This window comes from Ctenopharyngodon idella, chromosome 22, assembly GCF_019924925.1.
Source record: "Ctenopharyngodon idella isolate HZGC_01 chromosome 22, HZGC01, whole genome shotgun sequence".
NCBI classification, from domain to species: Eukaryota; Metazoa; Chordata; class Actinopteri; order Cypriniformes; family Xenocyprididae; genus Ctenopharyngodon; species Ctenopharyngodon idella.
The window spans coordinates 3,363,058-3,389,124 of record NC_067241.1 but is presented as its reverse complement, the minus strand read 5'-3'; the positions used below and the strand labels follow the sequence as shown (position 1 = coordinate 3,389,124).

Sequence of the window (26,067 nt, the reverse complement as noted above, 5' to 3'; positions counted from 1 at the left end):
GTGTGGAGTTGAGCAAAGCCAGTAAACAACATCTATCTCGCTGGCAGCTGTCTGACTGTAATTTACGGTGCCATTCCTGGGATTCAGAGAGAGAATAACATGTCTTGTGCAGAAAATAAACACAGGACTGCTAGAGCTGGGGGGTACATTGAATATATAGAGAAAAATAATATGATATGCTCATCTAACATTTAAACAGGGCAGAAATAATGAAATAACATGATAAAGACGTTTGTTTTGCTCTCTCTGTTGCCCCCTACAAGACAATAGTGGAAGTGCACACCCATTAGTGCGACTGAAGATGGTAAAAAAAATAAATAAAAGATTTTAAATTATCATCTTTAAGTGCTGAAAATGGCAAGTGTCATCATCTCAAGGTAAATTGATAAAATACATATCCCAATAAAATGTTGGGATATTCTGAACAGAAGAACATCAAACTAAAATGTACTAAAAAAATTGTTCAGTGACCATTACACTTTTCCACACAATTAATTTAGGGTTGTAAAACAAGTCCGTTTAAATAATGCTTTGTTGAAATATAATAATTTTCCATTCTTGTGTCAGAAATCTACTAGCTCAAAAACACATAAAATAACACTTACTTTGAACTAATGAGTCATGTAGTCCCCCCAAAAAATATTAAATTAGTTAAACTCCGTTTTATAAATGCCAGTGGACTGAACATAAAGAAATTAAGTTGTGACATTTTTTTTTTTTTTTAATGTGTTGGTTTAGCTCATTTTAATGTATTTTAATGTACAAATGTAGAAGCAATAAGAAGCAAAAATCGATTTATTTATGTTTGACAAAAAGGCAAAAAAGTTTATGAACTTCTGTCATTAGAAACCATAAACACTGTCTATTTTACTTGATATGTGAATATATTATGCTTGACTAACCTTGTCAAGCATGAAAAAAAAACTACAAATAACTCTCTAATCTTTGGTGGTAAACACGATTTTACTCATCAATAGTTTACAGATAAGACATTAGCTAAACATAATCAGCTTCCTTTTTAAAAGAGGCAATCCATTAAGTGACACAAAGCTGATCAAAAGCAATGGCAGTGACTAATTCACTGCATGGCATGAAGCTCTTACAAATCTGGCACCTCCTGGCATGGGAGGCGTCATGTGGGCATCAGTGATGAATCCATAATGAATTTCATACAATGAACACGCACAGCAGGAGAACACAAGATGACAGATGAAAATCAGCACCCCAACTCATTCATCAGTACGTTCAACAGCAGAAGTATTGGGCGCCTTTAAACAGAGAGGAGTGTGCTGAAAGTTCAGTCTTCAGAAACATTTCTCCTTGTGGGAAAAGCATCCTCTCACATTGCAATCGACTGAAACTCATCTCTCATTATATATTGTCCATTACAGCACTGTAGGATCGGTTTCTTCCGGACATTGAAAGTATTTGAAGGTGCTGTATGTCTTTTTTTTTTGACTGAAGCATAAAAACACCATAACATGTTTGCAGAGATTTAGGAAACATGCTAAGTTCAAATAGCCAACTTGTTTCTCCGAAAAACAATGCTACGGCCAGTTATTCTAGTTTAAAAATGTGCGTTCCGGAATGTCTGTTTTTGATTTGGTCTGTGTGATCACACCCACTGCAATTTACCCAATAGTATTTCGACACCATCGCAGATTCTACCTGACCTAAAATCCTAAACATTGCATACTCAGTGTTGCCAAGTCCACGATTTTCCCGTGGCTACTCTTAAGTTGTTGCCGTGGGTAAAAGATTTTCGCGGGTAGATTTCCATCCCCGAATGTACAATTTTGGCACTCCAACACCCCCAAAACACCCCCCAGACACATAAATTCAGTGGAGAATCGGCCGCCCGATGGCGAAAATCGCTTTGGGCTATTTCTGGGCTACTTTTGACTGGCCATTCAGCTACTATTGTCTCACAGTCCTGGCAACCCTGTAAATATGGCACCTCTAAAGTATTTTCATACACACTGTGAAAATTGACAATGTGCAGTTGTTATATTACTAGCCGAGTTGAATCCTAAATTAATTTCAATGGTGTAATCTAATTAATACGACTGCAAGTCATGAAAAATAAGTTAATATATTTTAGACACAATATTCCCAGTTTCGTATATGCTCTGAAAATGAAAACTGTTCCAAACGAAGCCACAAAAGAATCAACCACATGTTGTATAGTGGTGTTGTAGTGATGGGAGAAACAAAGACTTTTCGAAACTTTGAATCAACTGAACCAACTGCTTCGCAAAATGATTTATGTTTTCGAAGCACTCGACACTCCACATGCTGGTGTCGCCAGCTGGTCAAATAAGTGTAAATGCAACAAATGCATGAAAACACCTTTTACAAACCAACTGCAAATGTTTTATTGAAAGTGCATCTATTAAATGCATTCATCAAATCATCTAATACCATTAAATATGAAGTATCTGTATAATATGTGTTATTTTATTAAATTGCAGGGGTTGTTTTGTGGAGAGCTTGGTTAATCAGGCCAATAAGAGACTATTAACCAAAACTCTTTTATTATACAAACGTGTCAATAAAAATGTCTGCACATTTATAAAACTTACAGACTCTGGTTCATGGGTTCACAGAGATCATTGCCCCCTAGTGGTTGAACCATTGAAATGGATGTTAGTGTGGATGTATGAATGTACAGCTTTCAGGTGTGTTCGACTTGAAGTGACGCTGCGCAGACCACTCGGTCTATAATATCAAAGTACCACGAGAACGATTCAAAATCAAATGGAGCTGCCTGATCGCTCAGTCCACTTTTACAGTCTAGTTATGCTCATAACTGCGCTCTTACAAACTATACTAAATCAAACTTTCAGGGAAAATGTCTTTAGATAAAGACTGAAAGAGTTGTCAGAAACTTAGTGGTGGTGACGTTGAAATCATGCAACTATGTTGTAGTTCGCTTATAGCCTACCATAAAAGTTGTGTTCATCTGTGAAAATTATCTTGATGGACAAAACGTGCAAGTATCATAAACTTTTGATTTCAAACCTAAAAGTAAGTCTGTTTTTATGATAGCAGTAGGCTTAACTGTAAAGTGACTATTGTAGGGTAATCAAAATAGCCTAATAATTAGTCTGTGCTTTGTTTTTAATTTCATTTTTAGTTTAGTGAATTTAACTGCTGCTTTAAAAAGCATTATTTTGTTTTTAGATTGTAATGTTGCAATGTTAGAATCAGTAATGTGATTTGACCCCTTTTTTGCACATAATATATAGCATAGACGGTTACATGTGTTTGTTTTCATAGCCTTGCATCAATATGAACACGTTTGTAGGACAGTATTTGGCAGGATGTGACATAACATTTTTTTAATTAAATACAGATTTTTTTTTTTTTTTTTTTTTTTTTTTAAATAGAAAAATGTAGAAAATACTAAGATTATACCGTACATCGCCATTCAGCCCAAAAAATAGAGATATGATTTTTTGCCCATATTGCCCAGCCCTACCTTATGGCATGCTTTAAGCGGTGAATTGTCCATGTTTTAACTAAACAATAATGATACATTATTATATTACTTGTTAAATGGTTATTTAACAATTACATTCAGCCCTGCATTACTAATTCGGTTTGTTTTATATGTTAGCACCAGCCGCCACTCAGTGAATGACTCAAATGACTCATAAAGACAGTCACTGGTCTATATGCACGGATTGTTCTTTAGAACTTCCACAATAATATAAGCCAGCTCGAAAACTTCCGGTTAGATGTCATTTGCTGGTGTGTTGAACATCAGTAGTGTAATACTTAGTTTATAATCAGAATATAGTCACTTAAATAGTCAGGCATAGCATTAATTTAGTTATTCAAACGTAAAACAGCATAAAAAATAAATAAATAAAGACGTACCTCAGTGTGCCTCCTCGGCTAAATTCAAAAAATGGCTGATATATGCGCAAATAAATGCTACTTTGCCGCCACCTGCTGGTTAAAATGGTAATTATTGTCTTTTTTATTTTCAAATAAGTGTTTTCTATCAAATGTTGAATTTCATACATTGAAACGTTCGGTTTTACAATGGGGACAATCTCAGAAGGATGAACAAATAATCTTTGTGGTCATCACATTAAAAATAACATTTGAAGTGCTGGGGAAAATAATGCGTGTACGTGTCTAATTACAGACACAGTGTTTTTAAATGGTCCCAATAGCTTCGGCTTTTTATTGCAATCAATAAAACTGGTTTATTGGCAAATTAGGTAAATGTGATAACTGCATTAAAATATAAATACAATATTAAAAAGTTAACCATTGATGGTTTTGTGTCGATGTACAGCGACTACAGAATGAACAGCTAACAGTTCACCGGAAATGCCCGAGCTGGCTTAACGACAACCAGGAACTAACCGTGCATATAGCCTCTTGTAGCTGTGTTACCTCTACTATACAATTTAAAAGTTTAGACTAAGTAAGATTTAATTAACTAAGATTTAATTTACTTTTATTTCAGCAAGGCCTCATTAAACTGATCAAAAGTGACAGTAAAGTTATTAATAATGTTTAAAAATATTTATTATATTTCAAATGAATGCCATACTTTTGAAATTTCTATTCATCAAATAATCCTAAAAAAATGTATCACGTTTCCACTAGGCATGTGACGGTATCAAATTTTCATGTTGCGATAATTGCTGAAGCTTTTATCACGGTTTAAGGTATTATCATGATATTTAAATAAGTGTCATAGTACAGCAGGTTTAAGAAGACTTTTTCTTATAACAAAACTAATTCTAAACATTTAAATACAATAATGCAATACACAATATATATATATAAAGTAAAATGTTTCAAACAGATTAAAGTGCAAAAGAATTATAAAGAACAACAGGTAACACTTTACAATAAGGTCTCATTATTAATGCATTAATGTATTAACCAAGATTAAGAATGAGCACAGGGCATGTTGTAGTCCAGATTAAAATATAAAAATGTTTAAGTTTGAAAATAATTAGCCTTTTAAGTCTTTAAGTATTAAGTATTTGGTGCTGTGATGAGCAACATTGCGAATACAAAAAACTGAATGGGTATTTGAAGCATTTTAAATACTGTTCAGTAGCGCAGCTGCTTTGGTTATGGGGTTTCCGGGGTAACCGCTGCATTTCTGCTGTTCCATCAGCGCCCTCTGCTGTCAGAGAGTGAACGTGCACTTTCATTCAGAGCGTCTCCTTCACTCGTTTCGCCATGTGCTTCTCATGCACGTTGGGCTTGTTTACATAGTGCGCGTGTCCTTTTGATGCAGCCTACAGCGGTGTTGTGGATTTTTATACGGTTGATGGGGAAAGTATTCTTAAAATGTATTATACAAATTTGAATAATTCGTAATAAATAATTATTCACGGTATTTTGAAGATCCCACGATAACAATATCGTGTATTTTCATTATCGTGATATATTGTATTACCGAATATCGGCACATGTCTAGTTTCCACAGAAATATGAAGCAGCACAACTGTTTTTAACATTGATAATAATAATGTTTCTTGAGCATCAAATCATCATATTAGAATGATTTCTGAAGGATCATGTGACACTGAAGACTGGAGTAATGATGCTGAATTTTTTTTGTTTCTTTGATCGCAGGAAAAAAATTACATTTGATAATATATTAAAATAGAAAACAGTTATTTGAAATAGTAATATTTTACAATATTACTGTTTTTTTTAATGGTAGTGAACCTCATAGAATACTATGGTACCATGATTTCTTTTCATAAATCATAGTAATCATGCACAGCACACGTTCAGCCATCACAAATATCTAATGGATAAAAACAGAACGAGCTCTGAAGAAAAAACAGTAGCTAAGCTGACTGATTTCAGATCAAGCTGAAACAGCTGTAAGGAAATACATGAAAATATATATAAAAAAGAATGCAACGTATATATTCAGAGCATGCTATCAAACCACAAACTCATCTGACTGTCTATGGAGATTTGAGAAATAATCAATAAGGAGCTACTCACAGCATGAAGACTGTCCTTTCACTGCAGAGCTGTTCAACCTGTGTGTGTTTCACTCTCCTCTGGAGTGTGTGTGGAAGCAGAAGCTCTTCAAATGAAGGACGCACTCACACTAACACAAATGAACACACTGAAATATCTGTTGCGTAGCACCATAAGGCTCTTACACAAGGCCTATAGAGTGGCTTGTGCACAGATTACACACATTCCCATATGAGAGTGTGCAGTGCAATGGGTGGGGCGCAGTGTGTTGGGGGTAAAGTGGGCCGAAGCCAAACTACTTGTCACCCCCAGGCAAGCTTTGTGCCAGCACTATTAGGGGAAGCCCGGCAGACGCCGCCACAATGGTGCGCCTGTGCCAGTGTCACCCCGGGCCTTTGTAAGGGGCCCCCACTTCATTTTACAGCCCGCTAATGATGAACACGGCCATCTGTGTGCAGGGGCCTTTTCTGAGCGGACACAAATGAGTAGATAACAAGAGAGAGACAGACAGATTAAGGAGGCAGTACAAAGCAAAGTTGGTATGAGATGATTATACGGATCTTTGTCAAGTGCTTTCAATTGTTTTGGCAGCATTATGCAAATGACATGCAAATAAGGAAAGGATTGACTGAAGGAAATGAAATGGGATTTTTGTCATAAGGGGATTTCACACAAACACTGACTCATATTTGAAAGTGTAATTCAAATAAATTGAATGATTTCAGACATTTTTTTATCCATATGCCACATCCATGGGCAATAATCATCAACAGCGCTCAATTATTGTAATGCTCAGGATTAGTACAGTTGCGCTTTGTTTACTATGGTGGACGCGCAGGCCAGGTTCAGGAGAAAGCAGGTCACAGCTGCGGTAACACACATCATGTCATCCTGCGCACTCGGCATAAACTCGCACACTAATAAATCTCTCCAACAAGCACACTTTCACTAATTAAAAAATCTATATATAACAAATGTATAAGGCTAAGCTAGCACTTTGTAGAGTCTAACTCACTCTGAGAGGTTTTTAGATTTGTTAATGCATTGTTAATACACAAATTCAGCTGTTAATGTACAAATTAATGAATGCATGACAGTTCAGTCTTTTTCCACCATGTTTGGACTCTGTTTATTCAGAATATTGCCAAAGGTATTCTGGTGGTGGTTTGGAAAGTGAGAAATGCATTGGTAAACTTTAAAAACACTTTAAAGACTTCCATCTTTGTGCTTTATGCAAATGAGTTCCACAAGGGAAAGAAGGGTGGGCCACACTGTGTGTGTCCCCTCTGATGCCGGCAGCCAATCACAGCACTTGAATGGAGAAGCGCCAAATTGCAATCACCTCCTCATCGGAAAGGGTTAAAGGTACCCTTTCAACAGACACTCCTTGTTCTGAGTCTGTCCTAGACACTAACAGATAAACAGTTCTGAGTCTCTAGCCTGCGAAGGTGAGACAAAAACAGATCAAGTTCTGAGTCTCTGGTTCATCCAGTGAGACATAACAGATATGCCGTTCTGAGTCTCCCATTGGGTGAGACACTAACCGAAAATTCTGAGCCTCTGGTTCATCCGGAGAGACAACAACAGATCCCATGAGCTGAGTCTACAGCTTGTGGGGCAGCAACAGGTACGACCACGTTCTGAGCCTCCAGCTTGTGAGGAAAGAGACATTAACAAACACTACGTTGTTTCCAAGCAACATTTTGATTGGTTGACTCCACATGTAATGGGGAAAAGAAATTTGTAATGAATTGTGCCAAAATGTTCGATGTTACGTTTTCTATGTTCAGAAAAAAAACAGAAAAAAGAAACTGAGCTCTTAATTATTGAAAAATTTATTTATTGTTTGTTGAACTGGTGAAACAGTTGCATTAAGCTGTTGAGGAGAATTTTACATGACCGGATAAGCTGTATTTCACATCTGTTTGGTGTCATTTCATATATTCCAGTAAACGCGATGAATGAGCTCAGCCCACGTCTCCGTGTGGTCCTTTCCGGAAGGGTCAAAAGAAAGAACCAAAAAAGGGGATTACATTGGTGCCGTGACCCGGATGGGAGTGAGGTTTAGGGGGGTGACTGTAACGGAGGCCAGCTAGTAGTTGCTGTACGAGTAAACCTCACTCCTCTAATCTCACGAGATGCTCTAGCGACTGATGTTAGAGGTTGCAGCCTTTAGCCTCCTTGTTAGAGTGTCCGACTCCCACGCCGGAGATTCAGGTTCAAGGCCCGCACAGAGCGGGGCGCGTAGGACCTAGGTGAGGGGTTACACATGCAGCATTTTTTTTTCAACCATTGTTTTTTTAAAGTCTGTTGTTGTGCATGCAGTAAGAGTTGTTTGCTATTCGAATCAACAATGGAGTTTAAAAAATACGACCAATGGACTGACGATGGGGTTCAGGCTTTATTAAGCTTATACGCGTAGGACAAAATCCAGCGGGAACTGGAAAGACACGCGCAGTCCTACGTCACTGGACTATCTTCACAGTACTTAAGACCGCTATGGAAACGCAGCTAGCAATAGGTCTATAAGTTTGTTTCATAAATGAGGCCCAATGCCCCTGTTGCACAAACCTGCTGTGACAGTAAAACACCCCAAGTGAGTGATAGAGTTTCCTTCACAGTCTGTTCCATTAAAGGTGCAGTAAGTGATTTCTGAGAATCATTGTTGAACACTGTTGATATTTGAAATCAACCCAAACAAACACGCCCCTCCCTTCATTGCTCCGCCTCCAAAATGTACAAACACGCAATGAAAGTGTGGATGTCTCTTTATCATAGCAGAAGTGACCGGACCGTGTGGTTCTTTCCGGAAGGGTCAAAAGAAAGAACCAAAAAAGGGGGTTACATTGGTGCTGTGACCCGGATGGGAGTGAGGTTTAGGGGGTGACTGTAACGGAGGCCAGCTAGTAGTTGCTGTACGAGTAAACCTCACTCCTCTGATCTCAAGAGATGCTCTAGCAACTGATGTTAGAGGTTGCAGCCTTTAGCCTCCTTGTTAGAGCGTCCAACTCCCACGCTGGATACTCAGGTTCAAGGCCCGCACAGAGCGGGGCGCGTAGGACCTAGGTGAGGGGTTACACATGCAGCATTTTTTTTTCAACCATTGTTTTTTAAAGTCTGTTGCTGTGCATGCAGTAAGAGTTGTTTGCTATTCGAATCAACAATGGAGTTTAAAAAATACGACCAATGGACTGACGATGAGGTTCAGGCTTTATTAAGCTTATATGCGTAGGACAAAATCCAGCGGGAACTGGAAGGACACGCGCAGTCCTACGTCACTGGACTATCTTCACAGTACTTTAGACGGCTATGGAAACGCAGCTAGCAATAGGTCTATAAGTTTGTTTCATAAATGAGGCCCAATGCCCCTGTTGCACAAACCTGCTGTGACAGTAAAACACCCCAAGTGGGCGATAGAGTTTCCTTCACAGTCTGTTCCATTAAAGGTGCAGTAAGTGATTTCTGAGAATCATTGTTGAACACTGTTGATATTTGAAATCAACCCAAACAAACACGCCCCTCCCTTCATTGCTCCGCCTCCAAAATGTACAAACACGCAATGAAAGTGTGGATGTGTGGACATGCCCCCTACTGCTGATTGGCTCACTGTCTCTCTTTCCTCCCCCATCATGAGTGGACACACCCTCTACTGCTGATGGCTCACTCTCTCTCTCCTCCCCCATCATGAGTGGACACACCCTTTACTGCTGTTGTGCTGCTCTTTCCGTTCCACTTTCAACAGCGTTTCTCAAAAATCACTTACTGCACCTTTAAATTGGAAGTGTTATTCTTCAGGTAGCTAGTAGCCATAAACATGTTGACAGTTTAGCTTTCACTAGCTTGCTCTTCATGTTTCTCTCCTCCTTGTAGTCCGTAATGAATTGATCTTTGCATATTTGTGTGTTTGCAGGCACAGTTCTAATGTACACCAATGAGATTGTAGGACTATATGGCAGAGGGAAAGACTTTCAGTGAATAACCATTTAAATGTTGATCAATTGTTCACACAAAGCTATCATATGACTTCACAAAACTGCATAAATAATATACTTCAAAAGAATATACTTCTGTAAACTTAATGTAATGTTTTCAGACACTTAATTTTATGTTGTTTACACTTGAAAATATATTATAGTTTGAACTTATATTAAAGGGTTAGTTCACCCAAAAATGAAAATTCTGTAATTTATTACTCACTCTCATGTCATGAAAGTATTTATTTATTTCATTAATATTATTTTTAAATTTTTAAGTACACTACAAGTGCACATTCAATATCTAAGGAATAATTAACGACGGGCCATTGAATTCTTAGAAAAATGAGCATTTGTTGGGCCAGTGACATCAATATGAAATTTGCCTCAATTATACAAGCTCACTCGTCTTATGATTTGCCAACTGGTTAAATCACAAACTGTTACAAGACTGATGCAATTAAGTTACACATCTTATACAGAGGCAACAGAGTGACAGCTTCTGTGTCCATTTCTCAAACTCATTTGATGCCACAAGATGGAGCCAGTGAGTCCTAGATAAACATGACTCAGTGTAATCACAACATCCTCTTTCCAGCCAGGATGTTTAACACTTAACTAATATAAAAGATGTAATATATATCTAATATGGCTTTTATTCAGTCTCCAGATTTAGCAAAAAATGAGCTCCCTAGAAAAACATAAATCCATTTTTGTAAAGATCCAAGAAACTTTTGTACAAATATACCCTGAGAAGAGGGCAAAATTATGAATTAGGACCCAGACAGCACTTCAGTGTCACAGTGTCACAGGTGTCTGCTGCAATCTACAGAAGATGCTTTTAATAAATGACTGTTCTGAAGTTCCTTTTGAAGTATCTGAAAACTTACCTTGCTTTCACCGGAGCTAATAACCCCTTCAAAACAAGAGTCCCACTCTCTACAGTAGATCACTCTAACATTGTAATTATCCTGCTACTGAAAGAGATACTCTGACAGCCGGGTGTGTGCGAGCAGTGCCTGATGGGATATTTAATCACTCTGAAGAGGAGCAGTAGTACATTGCCTACATGCTCTTGGCATTTCCAGACCCACCCAAGCATCAAAATATGAAGGTCAAAGCAGCTTCATTTGTTTTCAGCAGCTGGACTCCATCTGTCGATGTCAACGGACCATAAAATAATGGACTGTAAGTTGTCAGCAAAGTCACTCAGCAGAAATGTTGACAGAACAAGCACAAGTATTCCATTATGAAAGACCAATATATAAATGTAAATTCAGTAAACATATACTTTTTTATTTTATTTTTTACATTTCAGAAGGAAAATACATAGAGAACAAGGCAGACATGAACTATGTTGAACAAAGCAACTGTGTACAAAAGAACAAGGGGAGCTGTTACCTATAATTGTTAAAAGCATTACCTTACAGACCATTTATGCTTCAAGAAAAGCCTGGCGAATTGGTTTTATGTAATCAGTCCATTTTCTCCAAATTGAAAAAAAAAAGAAAAAAAAATCTGGGTTCTTAAAGAAAAGGAAAGCTTTTTAATTACGCATATATTAAGTAATACATCAATCCAATCTTCAACTGTAGGTGGCTCTGGTTTTATCCATTTCTTTATCATTACTCTTTTAAAGGTGGAGTAAGTATATTTTCAAAAACTCTCTTTGGAAGTTAGTCGGGCCGAAACCAACAACAAATGTGTAACCAATCAGCATTATGGGGCGTATGGTGGTCGAGGAGAGAGAACGAGCAAGAGAGATGAGACAATACAAAACAGCTCAAAAGAATATCACTGGAATGAAGGTTTATGACTGGGCAAGTGCTTTAGAACCTGCGTTAATATTAGAAAAGCTTTCCAGCACTGGAGAGAGCTAAGTGGGAAGGCCTGAAAACACGGAGGCTGCTTTGATTCCGCTTCACATGAGTAATACTGGGTTTTGATTGTCTGGAGCTGCAGTGCTGTTGGCGACTAACAACGAACTCTTGTTTGTATTTAACTCTTGTGTACTGTACGTTCATTTTTTGTGCTTCCTTGTCGTTCGTTCATCATCTGCGCTTTATTTTCTGTGAAGCATTTTGTTGTGTGTCAGCCATGATAAACAGACATCCACTCTCGCATTGCGTGTGCAACAGTGGCCAGATAGTGAGAGTTAAACCACTACATACTGACGACCGCTAGAGAATGCTGTGTTTAGCGTCATTGTTAGTGCACTCGCCTCGCCTGGCAGCAGTGAACAGGCTGGGGTTCCAGACCGACTTGGAGCAGAGTGGTTAGAAATATCATTGAAGAGTATGTTTTTCTGAGGCAGAGCAATGAAGAGAGGGGTGAGTGTGTTTGGGTTGATTTCAAGTATCAGCAACAGCGTCCGCTTCACGTCATGCCTAACAACGCCCTTTAGCCATGACTTATTCACAATACAGCACAGCCTCTAGTACCTTATTGCTTACTTATACACACTACCTTAGAAGTTTGGGGGCTGATTGTTTTTATGTTTTTGAAAGAAGACATTTAAATTGTGATCCTTCAGAAATCATTCTAATATGCTAATTTGATGCTCGAGAAACATTTCTGATTATTAATGTTAAAAACAGTTGTGCTGTTTCATATTTTTGTGGAAACCATGATAAAAAAACTGGATTATTTGATGAATAGAACATTCAAAAGAACAGCATGTATATGAAATCTAAATCTTCTATAATATTATAAATATCTTTACACTTCTGATCAACTGAATGGGTCCTTGCTGAATAAAAGTATTTTAAAAAGTAAAGAATAAAAAAAACTTACCGACCCCAACCTTTTAAATTGAGTTCAGTTTATTTCTAAAGCACATTTAAACACAGCAACAAGGCTGACCAATGTGCTGTACAGTGCTGTACAATGCAAAAAGTAAAAAGACCATAGGATAACAGTTAAAACGAAGCAGAGAAGAACAAAACAAGACATTACAATGTATAAAAGGCAATTAAAAGAGATATTAGATATATTTTAAGACTAGATTTGAATGCAGATAAGGTAGCCTAGTTGTAATAAAAGCATGACTTGCAACTTCCAAAAATGTTTCGGATAGAAACGGCTTAATTTTAGCAAGTAAAATGAAAGAAACTACAACCTATCAACAGAGCTAATATGTTTATTAAACTTGAGAGAATTGTCAAAAGCCACACCTAAATTCCTCACATAAGGAGAAACAAAAGGTCGTAGACATCCAAAATCGACCCGAAGAAACAGAGGGGCCTAAAACAATAACCTCTGTTTTATCTACGTTCAAAAAAGAAAGTTTTTAGAAAGCCAACATTTAACCTCATCCAAACAGGGAATTTAAAGCAATTTGATTATTCTGAGCCAGCGTAGCAATGAAAAACCTCATGTTTCCTAAAGATAGAACCCAGGGGAAGCATAAGTAGTGAAAAAAGAGCTGGTGATAAGACATAGCCCTGTGGCACTCCACAAGTCGCAGCGTCTTAAAATTGTATTCTGCTTTATTTTGTATTTTAATATTTCCAGGTCTCCTGAGGTATGAAAGAACAACCACAATAAACCTATATTAAAGTGTCAACAACCAATAAAAAGGTTCATGGTTCATGTTTAGAGCACTTGAGTATGTGAAATAAATCCCTAAAAACTTGAAACACACTTACTCCAGTCCGTATATGATCTTTGATCCGCGTTGAGAGCACTGTAAACTCATCACAGCGTTACACGCAGAAACCGTTGAAAGAGAAGCGCTCAGAACCGGATGATGTAGATTTGTGCCTCTCCAGCCCCAGCAGCCAATCACACACTCAGAGGCACGCTTCTACGTCAGATTTCATGACGTTGCTTCGACTTTGCTTTTCAATCTGCAGAAAAACGCAAAAATAACCAATTTCCAACCAATTTAACCAAGTTGGTTAATTTTATGAGTGCTTTTAGTGTTTTCAGTTATCTGCAGCCTGTACATATCTGTTCACATCTCACAAAATGTGTTTTGGGGTTTCATGACCCTTTAAATAATAAATAAATTAATAATTTTTTTCCCTCCGGTCTTAGAGCACCAATGTGTGACAGGTCGCGTTCAGGATGAATAGATGTGTGTGAGCCACAGAGGGGGGCGTCAGAGAGCAGGGTCATGAGGTACTGCTGTTCCTTTAACATCTAACCACAGCTCATAGTTTGACTCACTTCCCTCACTGCCCCACCCTGAGCTCCTGCGCTGAAGTTTGACTTAGACTGCATGTGTTAGGACAGAAGAAGCTGTTCTCATTCTCACAGTCAGTTGAACATTGACTGTAGATTTTCTGTTCATATCCACATACCTACCAACAATCACATCAGGTAAGCAGCTCTTCACAGTCTTTTTTTGTCCTCTACATGCCTTTTCCGCTTCTCTTGCGTAATGGCTCTGCAAACTTGTGTGCAGCTTGTGAGACTTTTTGAGGTTTTGTTTTCCTGTAATTCTTTAAATTCTTTCCACCTCATCAGAACTGTTCGGTTTTGTTGAGCTGACAAAATTCTTGGCAGAGAAGCAACAACTTGTGTGAGCCTTCACTAAGTCCAATTCTTCTCTCTCACAGTGACAAACTATTACTACTTAACTTCTTTTTGATCTGGAATCAGGAATGTGACTTGTCTAGTCTTGTTTTCTAGTAGAATAACTGAACTCTAAAAATCATTCAGTCTGAGAAGGAACATTTTGACTAAGATTCTCAAAAAGAAGACCTAGACTTTTAAACTGAGCTTTCATTTAAAACCCTTGTGCTGTGTTGAAAATGCTTTACCTAATTTGGTGTTCTCAGTCAAAAGTCTTTTAAACTTCTTGTAAATCTCACATAATATGGGATTCAAACTTTTTGTCAGCTTGTTTTCTTTTAATTCTCACAGGTTATCGACTGATCGAAGGTCTCATTGATCTGAGTTTATGCAACTAGAAAAAGTTCACTCAAGCTTATTTACCAAAATTTTTTTGAATTGCATAAGCTCAGATCAATGAGGTCTACAATCAATCAATTCTAAAAAGAAATACAAAACCTGTGCAAATTAAAAGAAAACAAGTAGATAATAAAAAGCTTGAATCCAATATAATACAATAACACAGCATAATGAGAGATTCATAAGCAATTTGCTGTAGGATATTTTTGACCCGAAACACCACAAGTGTTACAAGATGGGGAAAATAATTATTAAAAAAAAAACAAAAAAAAAAAAACAACTTGTTATACCCTGTGTGAGCAAAGTCAGTTAAGTTTTAGTCCAATGTCATAACATTAACTAGCATTTTTGGAAAGAAAATCCTCTCCAGGTTAAAATAGCTGGAACACAATGTGAGGGTTAAGACATGGGGAAACAACAACAACATTTCACATGTAACTCAATTTAGATTTTTAAAAAACAGCAGGTGACATCCAGCTCTAGTCTTAGGCAGAGCATGTGTAAGGTTGGGCTAGACTTACCTTCCCCTGGCCATGGACTTGGTATTTTTGTACTCAGTCTACTGACTGCTTCTGCTTGCTTTTAGAGGGAAAATCTGCCCATAACTGCTGGTCTAGAATCAGTTTTCTCTGTAATAATAGCATATTGGCAAAACATATCTTGCAAACGCTTTGGAGACTGTCAAAGTTTTCTATTTACAACACATTTTTGCGGCGTTGAGCAATGTAGACAATCACAAACATATCTGTTGATTTCTTGAATGCAATGGCCAATCAGATGTGCTTAAAGGGATAGTTCACCCAAAAATGAAAATTCTGTCATTATTTACTCACCCTCAAGTTGTTCCAAACCTGTATACATTTCTTTCTTCTGATGAACATAAAGGAAGTTATTTTGAAGATTATGGGATACTGAACAGTTCTGGGGCCCCATTGACTTCCATAGTATTTTTTTTTCTACTGTTAAAGTCAATGGTGCCCCAAAGCAGCCTAGTTACTAACTTTCTTCCAAATATCTTCCTTTGTGTTCAGCAGAAGAAAGAAACTCATACAGGTTTGGAATAACTTGACGGTAAGTAAATGATGACAGAATTTTCATTTTTGGGTGAATTATTCCTTTAAGTTAGCCCTGAAAAAAAAAAAAAAAAAAACTTCTGGCATTTTGAGTGGTGAGTTTTGCATGCTCACAAATCCACTCATTATAACAAACTAGTATGTAAATAAGAGATTCATTGTCCGGACAGCTTCATTTATTATAACAGAACTTTGTGAGACAGAACTAAGATGAGTGACAGCTTTAGTAATTATGCTTTCTGCCAAATCCCGCATACAGCTTGCTTTACTGTTAAAATGGACAGTGGATTGTGGACATAGATGCTCTAATACTAAATAATATATCAGGAGCGTTTATGCTGGAATGTGAATTTTTTGTGGTGACACGTAACTGAAACTATTTTAAGGAAATCTATTTAAATGTGTTTTTAAAGGGGAAGCGCTTCTCCTTAGCCTTACCCTGGAGTTAGTAGTTAGTTCACCCTCTGCCTATGGCCCTATACAATAGGTGTGTGTTTTTGTAAAATATTGTTTTGTTGGTTTATTTTTTTGTTTTTTTTAAAGTCAGTTTAGACCATATGTGGGTTTATGGCTTTTGTGGGCGAGCTTGGAGACATGCAGTGACCTTTCTCCATAGGGAAATGAAAGTAATGTGGCACAGTGTATTAAATTGTAGGCATCCAGAAAACTGAGAATTCTCATATCACAGGAAGTGTTAAGCAGATCTAATCAGATTCAGCTGCCACTGTCTAAAACACTTTCACAGTGTTATCAAAATACTGTCAAACATCCTCGAGTCTGGCTATGGCTATCAAACTTTTTATGACCTTCTGCACTGTTTGTGAAATAAAGGGAAATAGGCATTTCTGTCTTGGTATGTTTAACAGGCTTGTACTATACTAGAGAATGTTATCTGCATGCGTGGCTGTGTCATTTCCTCACATCCATGACAACCCAACATGTTTGGAGTCGGGGGCTGGAGTTAGTGTTTAGACTGCAGACATCAGAACTATGCAGGAATGTCTCGATTACAACCAACAAGCCCTTTTATGGACAAAATCAATGAGACATTTCCCAGCAATTACAGCAGATCAGAGGAACTTGATTCATCATCAAAGGTATTGAAATTCAATGAGAATTTTACATTCCAAAACCCACAATGTCTCCATGAACCCACAAAACAAAAAGCAAAAACTCTTATTTTATTTTATTTTATTTTAGAGAATTTTATTTCATTTATTTTATTTTATTTTATTTTAGAGAATTTTAAAATCCAGAACCCATATTGGGACTAAAACCAAATTATTCATATTTTGTTTTGTGTTGTTTGTGTTTTTATTTGATTTGTTTAATGTTATGTGTCAGTCTCAGGGCAGATTTGTTTTTGCTTTGTTTTGTGTTGTGTGTCTGCCTCAATGCAGGCTCTGAACAAAAGTTAAGACTGCTGCATATTTACACTTAAAGGTAGGGTAGGCAATTTCGGAATGGCTAGCAATAGCAAGCTAGCTCCCTCCCTTCAGAGCGTCTCCAAAGCCACGCCTCCTCCAAAACACATGAACGCACACAGCAGAACCTGCAAAGCGTCACGAGAGATGGCGTTAAACTACCTCATGTCTCAAAGTACATAACATTACAATAATAATCAACGTAAACAACTTACAGAGCTCTACTTGTACCACCTGACTGCTGCAGATTCATTTTGGCATTACTAGTGTTGCCATAGAAACACATAAATACAAGTCTGAGGACGTGAACAGCTCTGGGTAGAACGTCACGGGTTGCCATCTCGTAATTACGGTTACGATGGCATGAATGCAGCATAAGATCATTGTTTTGGTTTAGGAGGAACTGTGAAAGACGGCTGCTGTTTGTTTTTGGCACTCAGTGACTGTCTGTCTACAACTCTGCATAGCCTTTATCGCGCTGATGATTTGTGATGTCTGAGCAAGCGTGAGGAGGTATGGAAATACATATGTTGACAGGACTGAATTCAATGATTGGATGAACATTTTTTGATCCTAAGACTTCCACAGAAGATATATGTACATGTTTTAATATTTAGACCACTTCTATTATTGATTGCTATCAGGATGTACCTACCCTACCTTTAGATCGATACTGATCTGCACTTCACTAGAATGTAGCCACACAGATTTTGTCAGCTAAGTAAAACAGGCAGTGTGCTCAAAGACGTAGGCTACGGGGTAGCTGTGGGTGCAGATGTGAAGTAAATTAATATTTATGAGATAAACTAATGTTTCACCTGTAGGTTGCTGAATTTATGCCTACACAGAAGAAAGCCTTGTAGGCTCTCCTGTGGTGTGGTTTTTGTCAAGTGTAACAGAGGCCAGCTAGTATGAGCTGTGCAGGTAAACCTCACTCCTCTGGCCTCAAGAGGTGCACTGGCAACTGACACTAGGGACTGCGGTCTTTAGCATCCTTGTTAGTGCACCCGCCTCCCAATGCCGGAAATGCTGGTTCGAATCACACTCAGAGCGGCGCGAGTAGAACCAGAAGAGTTACATTGGTGCCGTGACCCAGATGGGAGTGAAGTTTAGGGGGTGAGTGTAAACGGAGGCCAGCTAGTAAGAGCTGTGCAGGTAAACCTCACTCCCCTCGCCTCAAGACGCGCACTGGCGACTGATAATAGCGACTGCAGTCTTTAGCATCCTTGTTAGTGCGCCCACTCCCCTTGCAGGAAACGCTGGCTTGAATAACGCTCGGAGCAGGGCGAGTAGAACCGGAGGAGATACATTGGTGTCGTGACCCGGATGGGAGTGAGGTTTGGGGTGGTGAGTGTAACGGAGGCCAGCTAGTAAGAGCTGTGTGGTTAAACCTCACTCCCCTGGCCTCAAGAGACGCACTGGCGACTGACACTAGGGACTGCGGTCTTTAGCGTCCTTGTTAGTGCACCCGCCTCCCAATGCCGGAAATGCTGGTTCGAATCACACTCGGAGCTGGCGAGTAGAACCGTAGGGGTTAAATTGGTGCCGTGACCCAGATGGGAATGAGGTTTGGGGGGTGAGTGTAATGGAGGCCAGCTAGTAAGAGCTGTGCGGGTAAACCTCACTCCACTGGCCTCAAGAGGTGCACTGGTGATTGACGCTAGGGACAGCAGTCATTAGTGTCCTCGTCAGTGCACCTGTCTCCCATGCCGGAGACGCTGGTTCGAATCATGCTCGGATTGGGGTGAGTAGAACAGGAGGGGCTACATTGGTGCCATGACCCAGATGGGAGTGAGGTTTAGGGGGGGTGAGTGTAACAGAGGCCAGCTAGTAAGAGCTGTGTGGTTAAAACTCACTCCCCTGGCCTCAAGAGGCACACTGGGGACTGACACTAGGGACTGCAGTCTTTAGCGTCCTTGATAGCATGCCTGCCTCCCCTGCCGGAGACATCGGTTCGAATCCTACTCAGAGTGGGTAGAGTAGGACCAGTTACACAAGCTATTCGTTAGTCTGGTTGTTTGATAAGAAAGAGATTAAATGTAGTTACAATAAACGCTTTAAGAATCAGTTCAACTGTAACAGCGGAAGACTATTATTCCGTTGCGCTGTTGGAACTGGGGAACAACTGATGACAGCACGGTTTGATCTTTAAATAGACCAGTAATCAGTGAAAATGTGTTTCATTCCTGCCCACATGAGATCGAATATTCGGTTCTTTAAAAAAATTTTTGAGTAGAGATCAGTTGTGATCTTAGTAATGCAGGAGAATTATTTAGAAAAAGGAACACATAATCTTGCAGTGACATTCAAGCTGTATTCTGGAATCACAACAAATATGTGCTTTTGAAAGCCTTTTATATCAGAACCGCCCTGTTTCAGATTTCAGACAAACATACTTTACTAATCTCAATGGCTTTTTTGGCATGATTTTTCTCTTGTGGTTTGACGTCACTTTTATGTAAAGTTATCCTTTTTTCCATGCTAAAGACCAACTATAATTACATAGTATTTACAGAACTTTAGGACTTCTCCTTGATGTCAATTGTTTTTAGATATTCTACACCCTTAGCCTACACCTACCTCTAAAATTAACCTTTACAATGCATTTTCTGGATTTGAATTTAAGACCCTATGTTGTTTTTATTGTGGTGACCATTAGGCGGTCCCCAAAAATAGGTGATTTCAAGACATATGTTGTGAGCCACTCTGCTGTGTGTTTGTGTGTGTTGCAGGATGCCTCTTGGGGGTGGAAACAAATGTGGCTGCTGCCAGAAAACTGTGTACTTTGCAGAGGAAGTGCAGTGTGAAGGACGGAGCTTCCACCGATCCTGCTTCCTGTGCAGTAAGTCCTGCTCTTTTTCCTGTGTTCAGTGCCATGAAATGGGCCATGAGTCCACACGATACCAGCTGATCAGTATGTTTAACAAAGTTTACCAAGGGCAAACTCTTTTTGATGTCTCATGATTAATATATAATTTGTCTGTTAATGATTATCATCTTTTGTACAATAGCAGGAACAACACACTGCACTGAGGTGAAAAGCGTGTGCCAGAATGCTTTTAAAGCTGTACAGAAAGCAAACTTCATGAAACCCTTTGGTTGTTTCATAGTTTACGACAGTGGTTCTCAACCCCAGTGGGCCGCACTATGGTCCAAGTGCAAGTCTCACGGCCACATATCATTTACATATGAAGTCAACAATGAAAACCAATCAGATTTAATGTTATGTTATTAGCAGATATTATTATTATTATACCTAGATGAGTCTGTGTTTTCTGGTGGCACATATGGTATTTTATTTCTGTCACACTCTGCAAAATCAACAAATACTGTAAGAAATTGTTGAAATGACTGGCAGTGTGATTTCTTCATATCAAAGTGAAACTCTCTTGTTCAATAAACTCACATTATACAATCCCCTGATATACAGTATGACACAGAAAATGAGAACAATGTATTCCAGCAAATAAAAACTAACTTACTGACATTAGCATTACAGTCATCAGATAATAACGCTCAATGAACATACACAAAATGTATACAAGCACTTTAAGTAACTATTTAGCTCTGGATGTAAATTCTCTCCAACAGCATCGTAACAGTCACCAAACAATGACAGAATGTTATATAGGCCACAAACGCCTTAATAAGCAAAAATATTCCTCAACTCTTTTTACAAACAACATTGAGCGCATTGTAATTACAAGCTCTGACAATACCAAGCATTCTGTCTCGTCGCAATCTCCCGCGCAGCAGCCGCGGGTGCGCCGATGCAGTTATTTTTTTATTGGTTTACGAAATACACAGTAAAACGCCTGCTCTTTGATGATGGAAAAGTACACACTTTTTTTGTGTGTTTGAAAAGTAGTAGGCAATATAGGAACATATCCATGACATAAAATTGTCTTAATACCACAAACTGTCTTGTCGCATACTTCTTGCAAGTTAGAATTTATCATTAACATCTGTTCATCATTAATTTACTTTTTTCTTACATTGAAAATATGATTTGGGGGAAACTAATTGTAATTCTGGATACTGTTTATAATGAATAGTATGCAAATCAAGCAGGTGGTAAGATCAGTCTTTTTCCAACAGTTTCAGACTACTATGTGAAGTAAAGACTATACTCTGGTGCCCCCTTCTGTTTGTCTTTATAAACCACTGTATGATGTGTAATATTACCCTGCATTGGGGCCTCAAAGGGCTCTGCATTCCAGACAGACTGTCTTCTTTAATCAAAAACTCAAATACAGCACCCTGCCGAGGTGTTCCTAGAGACATTTTTTTTTTTTACTATCGCACAATGCACAAAACTATAGATATAAAAAAAAAAAACTATAGAGTCTAGATCTACTGCATATCAATATTTCAGAAGTACAATTATTTTCATATATGAAACACAACATATTCATAGTTTCTCATCTAAATAATGTATATCTTTCTAACAATCATATATTATGATATCCTCCTGCTCAACACACTTCAGACATCTATATCAGCTAAAGCAACAGGCTTAGTTTGGTAACAAGTTACTGTCATTGAAATCTTGAAGCTCAAGGTCACTGCAGAACACTTTTATCTATGTCATTTTTTTCATTTTCACTCATCCTTTTTAATTGCAGTGGTGTGCAGGAAAAATCTAGACAGCACTACAGTGGCCGTCCATGAGAATGAAATCTACTGCAAGGCCTGTTACGGCAAAAAATATGGGCCCAAAGGCTACGGCTATGGCGCTGGTGCAGGAACTCTGAGCATGGACAAAGGAGAGTCACTGGGCATTAAAGCTGAGGAGTAAGAATACACTTGCTTTGCATTTTGATTCTTAAAAAAAATTCTTAGATTCTTACTCCATATTTTATGGTTGTCTGACTGAATAATGTACACTTTAGCTTATTCTGGCTAAGAACCACTCACTTAGAGTATATGGAAATGCATCGTTTGACTGATTTATAAAGCAACCATTTATATGTCTTGGATCCTCTGCTTGGTTGTTCTGCTATAAATGTGTAAAAACAAGATTAAACCTATATTTACAAATTTATAGCAAAGCATCCCAGCTGTTCTTTTCTATACAATGAAAATGAATGTTGACCATGGCTGTAGAACAAGATTTTCAGTGAATAATTACCTAAATTTTGCCTTATTCTGAACACGAAGCAATCATATGACTACAGAAAATTCTGAATATATTTGTAAAAAACACTTTTATAATATCTTTATAATATCTTATAATATTTTTATGGCTTTTTTGGCCTTTTTGGAGCTTGAAAGCTCTTGGATTTCATTGTATGGAAAAGAGCAGCATGAACATTCTTCAAAACTTCTTCTTTTGTGTTTCACAGGAGAAAGAAAGTCAGACAGATTTGGAATGGGTTGTAGTGATAACGGAATTGTGTCTCTTGATTGCAGGCCTCAAGAGCACCGGCCAACCAATAACCCCAACACATCCAAGTTTGCTCAAAAGCTTGGCGGCTCTGATGTTTGTCCACGGTGTAGCAAGGCCGTCTACGCAGCTGAAAAAGTCATAGGGGCAGGAAATGTAAGCCGTTAGCAGAAATGACAAAATTAAATAAGCCACTGTTTATGTTTCTGTAAACTTTGGACATGGTCTGCATTAAGTGACCATTGTCTTCCTTCCTCTGCAGGCGTGGCACAAGGGTTGTTTCCGATGTGCAAAGTGCGGCAAGGGGCTGGAATCCACAACTTTAGCTGACAAGGATGGAGAAATCTTCTGCAAAGGCAGAGTATCAAATGTTATCCTGTCTCTTTTTAGTGGTTCTTTTCAAGCAACCCACCAAGAAACCACACAGAACACACTAGCAAAGACACTAAAAAAACATTCAGAAAATGTTAGCAATGGCATCGCAAGAAGGGCTGAGTTGACAGTATTGAATATTACATTTGAATTAATCTTTATTTTAAAGAACCATTATCATTTCTTAAATCCCCAGATCAGTCTTTTAGTCTATAATGTTTTCAGATGATGCGTGAACAAAACTTCCTCCCATCCAAAACTCGCAATAAGCTTTGTGCTTTATTACTTTTGATATAAAACAAAGTCTCAGCGTTCAAATTCTGTCAGTTTTATGACATAATTCAAACATTAAATGCCATTTTGCCATGCTTTAATATCACTGTAGCCACCGCAGTTCAAGCGAAACGGCAGGGAAGAGCACATGAACCGATCATCTCTTGCGCTTTACTACTAGTTACAGCACAAAATAAACATGAATAAACATCAGAAGGTATTGTATGTTGAATGATACAGTACAACTTACTGAAATGTATAATGTCTCATGTAATTGTTTAATCAGTGTTTCATGCTCAGATTTATAGTCGTCGATAAAACAGCTTGTAAACATTGTTGTGGGTAACGCATTACAAGTAACTTGAGTTAAATAATCAGATTACTTTTTTCAAGTAACTAGTAAAGTAACGCCTTTTAAATTTACAACAAAATATCTGAGTTACTTTTTTAAATAAGTAACGCAAGTTACTTTGTTTTCCCATTTATTGACTGACAGCTCTCCTGTCCCCATGTTGAGAGAAATCAGAAGTGCAGACGCGTCGTGTCTGAACATGATGAATATTGTAGTTCTAGACTAAATGTGAGACTTTACTCATATCACTTGCACAAAAACAGCAGTCAGTATTCCTCAAAATGAAAAAGAAAAAAAACAAAACTGTGAAATGCAATCTCAGAATATTGCACAAACCTGCAATATTTAAATGTATTAAATTAAACAAATATACTTTATGTATTTAATCTTACTTTATTCACCAGTTTCTTTGCTGCTGACCTTCGATTATTCAATTCAACCATACAAGCAAAAATGACTTTCGATAAACATCACATTTGTGATCAGCCTGAGGCTTATTCATTTTACGCTTGGTGTGAAAGGGTCTTTTCATTTACCAAAAATAGAACCTTTTTGTTGTTATTAAAAAACAAACAAGCAAGCCCAGCCCAGGTGAAAAAAGTAACACAAAAGTAATGTAACGCATTACTTTCCATAAAAAGTAACTTAGTAACACAATTAGTTACTTTTTTAGGGAGTAACGCAATATTGTAATGCATTACTTTTAAAAGTAATTTCCCCAACACTGGTTGTCAACAATGTCACGTAATGTTACATTTACCTCAGGAAAGCCATTTATTGTCCGTAAACTTGATAGTTAGCAAGAAAAACTCTAGAGAGGAGAATTTATTAATATATGCAGATATATGTTTAACCTGCAAGCGATGTCTCGTGTTTGAATAAATCTCATGAACACAAGTTATGACATCCACCACCGTATATATTTCAACAATGAACTGGAGTAGAAATAAATTTATTTCAAAATTTGATATAAAAACTGCCTTATGTGCGATTTAAATATTTGTATGCAACTCAGTTTGTATTTGAGTGTTGATTATTATATCTTAAAATAAATAGCAACTGAATTTGGTTGTTATTTTTAACCTTTAATATTATTAATGTACAATCTGAAAGGGTTTCCGTAAAGTTTACAGCATTAGTTGAGAGATTGTTTTCCTTAAACGGACAGCTCACCCAAAACAGCAAAACAGTTGATGGGCTCCACTGACTTCCACAGTATCCCCCCCACCCCTCAAATAATATGGAAGTCAGTGGGGCCCATCAACGATTCGGTTACCCATATTCTTAAAAATATCTTCTTTTGTGTTCAGCAGAAGAAATATTCACACAGGTTTGGAACAACTTGAGGGTGAGTAAATGATGACAGAATTTTCATTTTTTGGGTGAACTGTCCCTTTAAGGAAAATGTACATACTGTACTTGATATATATCCAAACTTGTGAAAACCACTTGTGAATTAGAATTGATTTGTGAAATCTGTGTCAATACTCAGCCCTCTAATCACGGTGGAAAGATTTGCACGGCCAGCACCACTCACATTTTCTACATCATTTGTAAAAAATCTTTACCATTGCCATTGGTGTCATGTTAACTTCCTCATATTGTGCTCTACACAGGTTGCTATGCCAAAAGCTTTGGACCAAAAGGCTTTGGATATGGTCAAGGTGCTGGAGCGCTGTCACACACTCAATAGATCAACCACAATCTGTAGAAGCAGCTGAACACCTGAACACCACAAACTGGCATCAGTCAAGAAGGAAAAATGAGTTCAGATGCTTCTAATTCTTAAACAAGACGACACATTCCACATGTCAACACATTCCACAAGACGCCATGTCATTGTCTTAAACCCATAAACATCTCTTCTTAACTCTTGAACACTGCTAAATGCTTGGAAGAACGTCAAGTATGTAAACAGAACATGGGATTAACAGTTAATCTGCTCATTTAGGATGATCATTTGAGTTTGCACAGATTTAGTGGAACCTGAGCTGTGCTGTTACGTCAGTATTACTCTGCTTAGATGTACTTTAATGGATCTGCATATTCAGTTTACTAGTTGATCACATGCTTGTCTGAGCTTTAATCACTATAAAGAATGTTCCCCTCAGCTCTACTCACAGCATGAATGAATCATGAGCACTGCCTGCCTAAAGATGCACTAAATGTATGTCACTGTCAGTGGGGAAATACCCCACATATGCATTCTGCATGGAAATAGAAGTAAAATTACAAAATATGCCCAATTTTGGTGTCTTTTCTTATTTGTATCCATTAAACTGAAAAGTTGGTGAATGTAAATGTTTAAATATTTATAAAA

General features: G+C 37.9%; 2 protein-coding genes across 4 annotated transcripts in view; one reads left to right on the top strand and one right to left on the bottom strand.

Moving 5' to 3' along the window:
- nav1a (neuron navigator 1a) overlaps positions 1–26,067 on the bottom strand; it is a 263,139-nt gene that overhangs the window by 165,915 nt on the left and 71,157 nt on the right. The window contains exons 2-3 of one of the 3 annotated variants that reach the window (XM_051880901.1): positions 15,389–15,496; positions 13,598–13,798 (exon numbers count right to left, since the gene is read on the bottom strand). The exons of 1 other annotated variant lie outside the window; for it this stretch is intronic. The gene's annotated coding sequence lies outside the window, so the exon portion shown is untranslated. The remainder of the gene's footprint in view (positions 1–13,597; positions 13,799–15,388; positions 15,497–26,067) is intronic. One more of the 3 variants, XM_051880900.1, reaches the window with a different exon arrangement.
- csrp1a (cysteine and glycine-rich protein 1a) lies at positions 14,058–25,993 on the top strand. The gene is made up of 6 exons (XM_051880925.1): positions 14,058–14,273; positions 20,097–20,206; positions 21,990–22,158; positions 22,777–22,906; positions 23,013–23,106; positions 25,364–25,993. The coding sequence occupies exons 2-6, from the start codon at positions 20,098–20,100 to the stop codon at positions 25,438–25,440; spliced, it is 579 nt and encodes a 192-aa protein (XP_051736885.1). The 5' UTR covers positions 14,058–14,273; position 20,097; the 3' UTR covers positions 25,441–25,993.